This window comes from Chiloscyllium plagiosum, chromosome 5 (assembly GCF_004010195.1).
Source record: "Chiloscyllium plagiosum isolate BGI_BamShark_2017 chromosome 5, ASM401019v2, whole genome shotgun sequence".
Lineage (NCBI taxonomy): Eukaryota > Metazoa > Chordata > Chondrichthyes > Orectolobiformes > Hemiscylliidae > Chiloscyllium > Chiloscyllium plagiosum.
In genome coordinates, this window is record NC_057714.1 from 49454760 (window position 1) to 49466977 (window position 12218).

Consider the following 12218-nt stretch of genomic DNA (forward strand, 5'->3'; position numbering starts at 1 on the left):
CTGCGCTTTTCCAGCAACACATTTTCAGCTATTGTAGTAATTAGTGTTCCAGCATATACGTTCCTTCTGTCTATGTGGAAGGATATCCAAGTGTGCTTTCCTGCACAAAATACAACTAATCTAAGGCATTTACTACCCTTTCAGCTTCCACATTCATATCATTAATATGATGCAAAGAAACATTGGCAAGGTAATCAAGAAATATCTGATTTCCAAATAGCCTGGTCACCAACATTTAGTTCTGATTCCATCAGAGCCACTGGCCTACTTTTCATTCACAGTTTTGATCCAGAGAAATAGGCACAAGCTGAATACCAGAATAAAGGTGATGGTGGCTTAACATAGCATTATCGTGATATTTGACCAAGTATGACACCAAGGACTCGAAACAAAATTGAAACCAAAGGGAAAACTGTCCACAGTCCTACCTGACACACACAAGGATAGTGTAGTTTTTAGACACTAATGTAAATGTCTGGGGCATCATTTCAGAAGGTGTGTCAGGGATACATCCTTAATTCAACCTGATTGAATTCAACCTCTGAGAAACTTGATTGGTACCAATTATGATATTTGTAACAATGTTTGAGGACAGAGAGTAAAGCAAGTCCTCTTGGGATGCACTAAAGGGTCAGTAGTATTATGATCCCTGCTGTACTAAAACAATAGTACATCTACTGAAAGAGTACAGATATTAACCAACTTGTAGTGAGGGTAGGATTAGAATATGAGATTGTATAAATTGAGTCTGTTCTCACTGGAACAGAGAAGGCTGAGAAGTAGTGTGAACACAACATAAAAGAGAAGACTAGACCATGATTTGTCAAGCCTGCTCCACCATTGAGTATGATATGGTTGATCTTGAGCTTGAGCTCCATTTTCCTACCTGCCCCTTGGAGAAATTTGAATTCTTAAATTATAAGTCCATTATTCTGTAAAGTGCTAGATTCCCCACCTTGTGTCTATCCTATAGACTGGCTTCAGAATCCTCTATTACATAAAACATGTGTACCACATTTATAATAATATAGGTTCAGTTGACTCAGCATCTCATTACAGGATAAGCCTGTCACCTCAGTGATCAATCTAGTGAACCTTCACTGTTCTGTCTCTAGGTATAAACTTTCTTATTTACGGAGACAAAAACTGCTCTGGCCTCTCTGGGTATCGTCTCACTTAAGAACCAAATGATTGTATATTTTTCATTGGGGCCCTAGAACTAGAGGACACAGTTTTAAAAAACAATGGTCTCTCATTTAAGACTGAAATGAAGAATTTCATTTCTCAAATGGTTGTTAATCTTTGGAATTTTCTTCCACAGAGAGAGGCAATGGGTATATTAAGGCTGAGGAAATGTTATTTAATTGACGAGCAATTATTGTTATGAGGGATAAAGTCCTCATGCCATGTAATAATTTTTCCTGTTTCTGCTTCCAAGGACATAGAAAAATACAGCACAGTACAGGCCCTTTGGCCCTCGATGTTGCGCCGATCCAAGCCCACCTAACCTACACTAGCCCACTATCCTCCATATGCCTATCTAATGCCCGTTTAAATGCCCATAAAGAGGGAGAGTCCACCACTGCTACTGGCAGGGCATTCCATATACTCGCGACTCGCTGAGTAAAGAATCTACCTCTAACATCTGTCCTATACCTACCACCCCTTAATTTAAAGCTATGCTCCTTCGTAATAGCTGACTCCATACGTGGAAAAAGGTTCTCATGGTCAACCCTATCTAAACCCCTAATCATCTTATACACCTCTATCAAGTCACCCCTAAACCTTCTTTTCTCCAATGAAAACAGCCCAAGTGCCTCAGCCTTTCCTCATACAATCTTCCTACCATACCAAGCAACATCCTGGTAAACCTTCTCTGCACCCGTTCCAGTGCCTCCATCTCCTTCCTATAGTATGGCAACCAAAACTGCACACAATACTCCAGATGCGGCCGCACCAGAGTCTTATACAACTGCAACATGACCTCAGGACTCCGGAACTCAATTCCTCTACCAATAAAAGCCAGTACGCCATATGCCTTCCGCACCGCACTATTTACCTGGGTGGCAACTCTCAGAGATCTGTGTACATGGACACCAAGATCCCTCTGCTCATCCACACTACCAAGCATCCGACCATTAGCCCAGTACCCCATCTTTTTGTTACTCATACCAAAGTGAATCACCTCACACTTAACTACATTGAACTCCATTTGCCACCTTTCTGCCCATTCTGCAGCTTATCTATATCGCGCTGTAACCTGTCACATCCTTCCTCACTGTCAACAACTCCACCGACTTTCGTATCATCCGCAAACTTGCTCACCCAACCTCCTAGCCCCTCCTTGAGGTCATTTATAAAAATGACAAACAGCAATGGTCCCAAAACAGATCCTTGCGGAATTCCGTGTTTAATTTACCAATCCTCTTTGATTTTATAATGTTGGCTACTTTTTTTTCATCAACATTTTGGTGGTTCTATAGTTTCCAAAATACTATAAATCTTCAGCCTTGCTACTATTCTTTCCAGTGTTATCTTAATGCAATACCAACCATGACTTACTGAGTAAGCTATGGATGGATCTTTCGTGTGTTCATTCATGGGATGTGGGCATCACTGGTGAGGCGGCAGTTAGTGCCCATCACTAATTGCTCAGAGGGCACTTAAGAATTAACTACATTGCTTGGGTCTGGAGTCACATGTAGGCCAGACCAGGTAAGGATGACAGTTTCCCTCCCTAAAGGATATTAGTGAACCAGATGGGTTTTTCTGACAATTGGCAATGTTTGGCATAGTCGTCATTAGATTCTTAATTCCAGATTTTTATAAATTGAATTCAAATTCCACCATCTGTTGAGGCAGGTTTTGAACCTGGCTCCCCAGAACATTATCTGAGTCTCCAGATTAACAGTCCAGAGATAATACCACTAGATCATTGCCGCCACCTTCTTTCTGAGTTTGTTTTCCAATGGTATGTATTTGTGTTGAATATGTTGAATTGTTTCTTTAAATGTTTCCCATGATGTATTTACTGTTATAATTTTTAATCTGTTCAACTTTGGTCAGTTCTCCCTCACACTGATAGATTTGGTTTTGTTTAAATGTTGGATTCTCTTAAGAGTATTTTTCTTTCAAATTAATGTGAATTGGATTATGACCAATAGTTTCTACTGGATCTCTTTCTATGAGATGGCTATTTGAGGAAATGAGTCCACCCAACAACAACCATCCCTTCACAGAGTGGGGAGAAGAATCCCTGGCCAACATAGGAAGACGAATTCTGGAAGTTCCTCACCGATTCTTTGAAGACAATAAAAATGGATTCCAGGCAATCACAGTGAACATAAGGCACATCATACAATCTTTTGAAGTTGTGCACTTTCATATGCAGTTCTAGCCATCATATTATAGGAGGGATGTGGAGCACTTAGAGATGGTACAGAAGAAGATTATCAGGTTGTTATCTGGATTGGAGCACACTAGTTGTAAAAAGTTGGATAAACTTGGATTGTTTTCGCTAGGGCATCAGAGGCTAAGAGGTGACCTGATAGACGTATATAAAATTATGATAGGGTGGATTGTTGGAGTCTTTCTTCCAGGGTGGAAATGTTAAATACTATAGGACTAGACTTAGTGAGAGGAGAAAAATTTTTCACACAGAGGGTGATAGGTGCCAGGAACACTCAACAAGTGAAGGTGATAGAATCTTGACTTACTGAGTAAGCTATGGATGGATCTTTCGTGTGTTCATTCATGGGATGTGGGCATCACTGGCAAGGCGGCAGTAACGTTTAAGGAGCAGTTAGACACATTAACAAGCAGGAAATAGAGGGTTTGGACCACTTAGGCAGATGAGTTTAGTTTAGAAAGGTGACATAGTAGGCTGATGGGCCTGTTCTTATATGTTTTCTTCCAAAGAAGAGAGATCTTCCAACATTCTTCTTTGTTTACTTTACTTTTACCCATAAGCTAATTTTTGCACTCCCTATCAATAGGTTAATTTTTTTTCCCATCTTTACCTGATCTGGCCTACAAATGCTTCCTGACCCGTGGTAATGTGATTGACATTTAACTGACCTATGGGCAATTAGAGTTGGGGCATTAAATGCTGGCCTGGCCAATGGTGCCCATATCCTGCGAATGAATTAAACACAAAATCATACCCCATTCAAATTAGTGCAGTGCGTGGTATGAAATTTTAGTGACTCCCTGCAATATATGACTTGATCAGAGCGAACAAACATGGTTCAATCTGTACATTATTATATTTTGATACAATTGTGGTAGATAAGCATGTGTCTTATGGATATTATCTATTGGACTTCTTAAAAACATGAAATGATGTTCCGTCCAAGAGGTTAATGGCAGAAATTAGAGCACATTGAATTGGAGGTGTCTTTTGAATTAGTTTGGAAATTGGTTGGGATGGAGAAGATAGAGTCAAGATATATGAACCCAATAAAGATAAATTTGAGCATTTTCTAAAAGGTGAAAGAAAATGGTAGCAACAGCAGCAGTGTTTATCTATGCAATTTCTTTTACAAGATGGTTTCCCAAAGTAATCTTCACATCCATACTGCACCAAGACCTATAAGGAAGTACTGGGGCAATTTGCAGAATCTTAGAAATGGAGTTAAGTTTTCAGATTAAAGGAGGCAAGAGAGAGGGTTTACAGATCTTAAAACCAGAACTTTGGAACAGAATAGTTTTATGCAAGCAATCTGAATTGGAAATTTGTGGCAGGAATTAGAGACGATGGTTTTCCCTTTTGCTCACTGGATATTAAAAAATTAAACACATTAATGGATAGAGGGAGAAAGGTGGTGATGAGCTGGAGCTGCGTGTTGTCAGCTGATGCAATTTCCAATGGTGTATCAACCAAGGGTTTCCCTCCATTGTGTTTGATAGGACCCTGTTCATATTTGGTCTCTCCACTTTCCTCCCCCACCCAGCAGAACCATAATTGTTGTAAGTTTACTGTTGTTCTCAGCTTCCATGCCATCAGCTTCCACATTCAATGAACCACCCGCTGTCACCATGTTTTCCTTCCATTTGTTTCAGCTTTCTGAGGAACCATTCTGAAGTTGTCTTGTTGGTTGTGCTCAACAATCTCTCCCCTTCCACTGAACCTTATGTCAGCTTGTGAAATACAATACTTACTTTTTTATCTCCTTCCTGCCAGGGTCCCAAGCCTTCCAGATGAAATTTCTCAATTCAGTACACTGTACTTGCCATTCACAATATGATTTTCCCTACACTATGCAGAACTGGTGCAGGTTAAGTGACCACTTCGAGGAACACTTTCAGTCCCATTGCCTGTCATTTTAATTCCCCCCTTCACTCCCATTGAGATCTCTTTGTCCTTGTAATTCCATTGAGGTTGGATGTAGATTCAATAAGCCACAAATCATTTTTTGGTGAGGCATGTTCCAAAAATTCTGGACATCTAACATGGAGTTGAGCAGGTAGACACAGTGTTTGCCTGCGCCTCTGCATTAGTAATCCATTGACACTACCACTAGGCCAACATCTGTCCTTGATACCTTCGGGTCAAAAGTTCTGGTTCAGTCTCTTCTAGAGGGCATCTACTAGTGCTGCTTCTACTATTCTCATGTACATGGTCTCTAGGCCCATATTTTGTTTCTTTACTTGTCTTTCTATCTCCTTTTGCTTTGAGTCCGTATTCCTTTTGTTATTTAAGGATCTTTCTTCTTCTTCTTCTTCTTCACCATTCCCTATTTCCAGTGCTGCAAACCAATTAAATCCCAACATTTCTAGTTTTGATGAAAGATCACAGACTTGAAAGACTGGCTGTGTTTCTCTTTCAAGATAAGTTGTCTGATCTGATTATTTCCAGTATTCATATGGTTACGTTTCATATTTGCAGCATCTGCAGTTTTTTTTGTCCTTTTTTTAATTCATGATGTCTCCACAGTACTGCAGGTAGTGGTTAATTAGTAAAGGGCCAAGGATAAATCCTTGGGGATCCCAGAGCTAACAGAAGCCATTGCAGGTGGAGGTTTAGCAACTCAAGTTATTAAAAGTTAGTAGAAAGCTACAAAAAAGCAATTAAAAAAGTTCGTGGAATGCTGACTTTTATCTCAAGAGATTGGAATGCGAAGAGCAGGAAGTTGTGCTGCAGTTACATAAAGCATTGGTAAGAGCCCTTGTGGAGTACTGCATTCAGCTTTGTGCACCATAGTTCTCGAAGAATATGTTGTGGGCTGTGCCACAAATTCACTTGAATAATATTAAGGTGTAGGGGGTTAAATTGTGGGCATGTCTTTATATTCAAGGTTTGTGTAAAGATTTAAACCTCAGGTGCTGATTGGAGTTGCTGTGGGTATGTTCGCTGAGCTGAGAAGTTGGTTTGCAGATGTTCCGTCCCCTGTCTAGATGACATCCTAAGTGCTTTGGATCCTTCTGTGAATGTGTATTGGTTGGAATTTATTTGATTTTCTGCTTCCGGTTGCCAGTTCTGGTTGTTCTTTGCTGTGGTTGGTATATTGGGTCTAAATCAATGTGTTTATTGATGGAGTGGACCAACACAACAATAATAGGACAAGCTAAACAGAGGACAGTCAGAGAATTTCTAGAAGCATGGCACTCATCCATGGACACCATCAATAAACACATTGACCTAGACCCAATCTACCAACCTTTGCAACAAACAACTGAACCGGCAATCGGAAGCAACTGGAACAAAACCAAAAATTCCAACCAACACAGTGCAACAGCATTTCACAGGAGGCTCGACAGCACTGAGGATGTCACCTAGAAAAGGGATGAAACATCTGCAAACCCAACTTCTCAGCTCAGTGAACATACCCACAACAACTGCATGTCTTTTATATTCTTCTGGATGTAGAATATTGATTAGATTAAAGTGTTTAGTAATGTTGGGATATGATCAGAGAGCTAACAGGCAAAACATTAATTAAAGTGAGGAAATTGAGAGCAGGGTGTAGAAGCTTATAGTTGGATTGGGCCAATTCGGGGTGAAATGAAAAAATACACTTTTTCATACAATGAGGAGCAGAAATTTGAAGCATGCTCTCCCTAAACCCTGTGGTCAATCAGAACTTTTAAGATGAGAAAGATTTTTTGTTAGGTGAATATCATGTGGAACAAAAGTGGGAAATGAAGTTGATTCTTGCAGCACTCCATTCGTCTTCACAAACAGCTGCTAGCAAAACTATAATCCTCATAATCAAGGAAAGAGCCAAGATACAGCTGGTTACTATGCCAGCTGACCCAGGAAAGGAAACACATAATAGGCTATATACAACTTGCCATGCAATTGGACTTATTCCTATGGTCACACCTTGTCTTTCACAGATCTGTAAAAGAAAAAAACTGCATGCGGTTATATAATTCCTCATACGGAGAATTGAAAATCATAATTGGCCAAGTATAATTCTTGTACAATAATCTTTTCCAGACATACCAGCAAGGTACCAAGTTGAGCCCTGCTAAATTTGCATTAACGTTGTCAACTGATTCCAGCTGGCTAATGTAGAAGCTTATAGATGGGCATGGCTCTGTCTGTGGTCTGCTGGCTACACACTGGCAAACTGTAATTTCTGTACACAACTAAGCTTATAATTTCAATTTTCATTCTATGAAAAACATTGCATACAAGCTGCTGCTGGCAAGTGTTCTTTTTGTACAAATGTCAGCAGTTTAGAAGAATGTCTTTTATTGCATTATGACGCTAGCTCATCCACTCCAGTTGCATCCTTCCCCCATCCCACCCTGACTTTTGTTTACTGACAACCTGATAATACATATTTAAATAGTTTTGGATATGTAGATTACAAGGAGTTTACAGACAAACTGATTATAAAAAATTGGCCATGATAAATTGCCCGTAGTGTTAGGTTAAAAGGGGTAAATGTAGGGGTATGGGTGGGTTGCGCTTCGGCGGGTCGGTGTGGACCTGTTGGGCCGAAGGGCCTGTTTCCACACTGTAAGTAATCTAATCTAATCTAATCTAATCTAAAAAAAAAAATGCCACTGTTTCTTCCCTCTAGAAGGAAATGTTACACTTCAACAGTTAAATTGGCCAGGATTCTTACTGATTGGTTGCTATAGGCAATAATTAAACCACAGAATTTTCTAAGATCTGGTTTGTGCTACAGCGCTCAACTTGCAAGTTGACAAATCTCTTGACATTTGGATAGCTCTTGTTAAATGCGTGTAATCCGTATGATTACTTGCCTAGATGATGAATACTGCTCATGAGGAAAGGGAATTTGAGACTTTAAAGAGTTCAAGCACCTTTGTGAAATATGTATGTTTGTTTGCGTTAGGGCCATTTGTTTTCTAGAAATCTTAGTACAGGAGGAGTGTTTTTGGTAAATTGTGCCGTCTATCAGCTCTTCCACAGGAGCTGCTTACTCTAGTCCCATGACAGGAGGTTGCAGTTATTGTAAAGCTTCATCACTTGAATTTAAACAACAAGATAACACTATGGTAAATCTGGTGATTTGCTATTACACCTGAAATAAGTAATATTAAGTCATGTTTATCTTGTACATGATGTTTCTTGTATAGGTTTTAGATTCTAGATTTTGGAAAGGACTGTTAGTAAACTACACTTGGCCCTCAGTTAACCAGTCTCCGTCTGAAAAACACAAGCTGATAATCTGCCTCCACTGCTCATGGATTAATGTAGGTCAAATCATCCAAGGTTCTCACTTCTGATGAGTACCTAGTAATGCTGGAAAGTGAATGTAAGTGAGGAAACAATTGGATTTGATGCCAACTTCCCATCATTTAAGATGAAGTACTCCGCTCGTGCTCATTATAGGTTAGCTATTTGAATTGATTTGAAGTGTAACCCATTTCTGGATAACACTTGAGGCCTTGAGAACGCAGGAGGCAAGACGTGTAGCAGAGAAAAATAGAAAATCAGCAGGGGAGGAAAGTTAGCATTTCTAGTTCATAACAATTTACTCTTTGGCAAAGCTTATGCAGACTTGATCTGCTTGAACCAAAAGTCTCCCTTTTATGCAGTCCTTTGAACTTTGTTTTTCTGATATAATGTTCCTGGTTACAGGTGTTTCAGTAAGATTAGGGAGGGTGGGAAAAAAGGAGGATTTTTCTGATATAATGTTAAAACTCGTCCACTTCTTCAGCAGCACAAAAAAATTGATGACAATTTATCCTGTTGGAAGGGTTCAGAAGAGATTTACCAGGATGTTGCCAGATACGGAAGGTTTGAGTATAAACAAAGGCTGGATAGGCTGGGATATTTTTCACTGGAGCATTGAAAGTTGAGTGGCAAGTGATAGAAGTTTATAAAATAATGAAAGGTACAGGGAGTTAACGGTAGATGTCTTTTCCCTAGGATGGGTGATTTCAAGATTAGGGAGCACATTTTTAAGGTGAGAAGAGAGAAATTTTAAAAAGACATGAGGGGCAATTTATTTTTAGAGGGTGGTTCATGTGTGGAATGAACTTCCTGAGGAAGTGGTGGATGTGGGTGCAGTACAATGTTTAAAAGACATTTAGATAAATACATAAATAGGAAAGGTTTGGAGGGACATGGGACATGGGCCAGCAGCAGATAGTTGAGGCTAGTTTAGTTTGGGATTATGCTCAGCATGGACTGGTTGGACCAAAGGGTCTGATTCTGTGCTTTATGACTTATGACCCAGTCTACTGGCCAATATTTACCCCTCAAATAACATCAAGAATTTCAATCAGTATTACACTGCTGTTTGTGGAAGCTTGCCACATGAAAATTAGTTTCTGTGCTTCAACCATGACTCTTTTTCAAAGCATACTTCATTGGTTGTAAAATAGTTTGAAATGTTCGGTGAGTGACAAAGGCATTTATATTAGTACACATTCTTCTCTCTGTATTTCACTGATTCTGAAATTAAATGTATAGGTAATTTTTAAGGTCATAAATTGGGAGCTCTGCTCACAAGATCAGCATATTCTTCAACGATGAGAAGCTGACAGAATAATTCCATAACAGATGGGCTTTCAAGGCTGCAGCAAAATGGGACTAATGTGTCCTGGACAGCTAAACAATGGCGATTTGGGTTGTTGACTTTCACAATTGCTTCCCAAATTACAGCCCCATATATGAAGTGTGCATGGGAGCACAAATTATAAATTTTATCATATGCAGCATGTATGCAAATACCATGCAGCAGTTAAAATACAATATGTTAAAAATCAAAAATAGAACAGAAACAAAACTTGAAAATGAGTTATGTTCATAAGATATAGGAGTAGAATTAGGCTATGCAGCCCACTGAGTCTGCTCTGACATTTGACCTAATGCTCCTCAACCCCATTTTTTTTTGCCTTCTCTCCATATCCCTTCAACCCATTACCAATTAAAATTCTGTCTAACTCCTTACATTTACTCACTGTCGTGGCATCACCCACATTTTGGGGTAGCGAATTTCACAGATTCATGACCCTTTGGGAAAATTAGTTGCTTCTCAACAGTTTTAAATTTGCTACCCATTATCTTAGGACGATGACCTCTTGTCCTAGAATGTCCCACAAGAGGAAGCATCCACTCCATGTCTATTTTATCCACATCTTTTATCATCTCGAATACCTCAATTTGATCTCCCCTCATTCTTCTAAATTTCAGAGACTATAGACCTAAACTGTTCAATCTCTCTGCATATGACAAATCTCTCATCCTTCTGATCAATTCAGTGAACCTCCTTTGAACTGCCTCTAATACTACTACATCTTTCCCCAAATATGGGCACCAAAACTCTGCACAATACTCCAAGGGCGGTCTCACCAACACTGTATAGTTGCAACAGCACTTCCTTACCTTTATATTCTATGCCTTTAGATATAAAAACCAACATTCCATTCACTTTCTTTATTGTCTGCTATACCTACATGCTAGTTTTCTGTGACTCATGAACAAGTACATCTAGATTCCTCTGCACTGGAGCAACCTGAAGACTCTCCCCATTAAGATAATAAGTCACCTTCCCATTTCTTCGACCTAAATACATGACCTCGCACTTATCCACGTTAAACTCCATCTGCCACATTTTGGCCCACTCTCCTAACCTATCTATATCTACTTGTAAGGTCCTGATTTCCTCATTGCAATTTGCCGGCTCACCAATTTTTCTGTCATCTGCAAATTTAGCTTTACAGTCTTCTATCCCTGTATCCAAGTCATTAACATAGATTGTAAATAGCTGGGGTACAAGGACCAAACTCTGTGGCACTCCACTAGTTACTTCTCGCCATCGAGAAAAAAAAAATCCCATTTATCCCGACTTTCTGTCTTTTATCCATCAGCCAGTCATCTATCCAGGTTAATGAATTACCTCTAATCCCATATGATCCAACCTTGTACTTAACCTTTTGTGCGGCACCTTCTCGAACGCCTTCCGGATGTTCAGATAAATTAAATCTACAGCATCCTGTTATAATCCATGCCAGACTCCCTCTAAACATTTCAAGAAAGTAGCTTAGACCCTAACTTTGCCAATTGTTTTAAGCAGGAGAGATGCAGCTGATCAAAGCCCCTCACTTTTAAACAAAAGAGAATTTATTTGCAAGATTACAGAATGAAACATAAACAAAAGAGAACAGAATTCCGAATAACTTAACCTATCCGAAAACTGAACAGATTATCCCAATTTAATGATGCTATTCCAAATACTTTCAACAATCCCCATAAACTCCCGTTGATTTTCCTTTTGTGCCAAACACAGGATCTTAGAGGAAAGGTATCAGAAAGAATACCAGCATGGACCTGCTTCCTTGCATCCAGCAGCTTCAAAACTCTACTGTGCTAAAACCAAACCAAACCAGAGAAAAGCTGAGCTGGGAGAACTGGCCACTCCCCTTTCATTGTACAAGTGTTTTTTTAAAACTTGAAAGCCTGTTGTCTGAGACAGTATCTATTATCTATAATCAAACTGGCCCTAGACTTTTTGACGTCTGTGTCTTTTGCATCTTCTCTGAAATAAAAAAAGAGGAAAATACAATCTTGTTAAAGGAGCAGCATTGTCCCCATCCCCATTATTAGAGTGGTGCTGGAAAAGCACAGCAGGTCAGGCAGCATTCCTGCTCCTCGGATGCTGCCTGACCTGCTGTGCTTTTCCAGCACCACTCTAATCTTGACTCTGATCTCCAGCGTCTGTAGTCCTCCCGTTCAACTACAATCCCCATTATCCACATTGTTTGTTACTTCTTCGAAGAAATCTAGCAAA

At 39.6% G+C, this 12218-nt stretch overlaps 1 protein-coding gene across 5 annotated transcripts in view; it reads left to right on the plus strand.

Moving 5' to 3' along the window:
- ino80c (INO80 complex subunit C) overlaps positions 1-12218 on the plus strand; it is a 67450-nt gene that overhangs the window by 26957 nt on the left and 28275 nt on the right. Inside the window, exon 5 of one of the 5 annotated variants that reach the window (XM_043690053.1) lies at positions 3165-6422. The exons of the other annotated variants lie outside the window; for them this stretch is intronic. Coding sequence (XP_043545988.1) covers positions 3165-3188 — 24 coding nt within the window. The 3' untranslated portion in view covers positions 3189-6422. Of the gene's footprint in view, positions 1-3164; positions 6423-12218 lie in introns of those variants that run through there. 5 annotated transcript variants of the gene reach the window in all.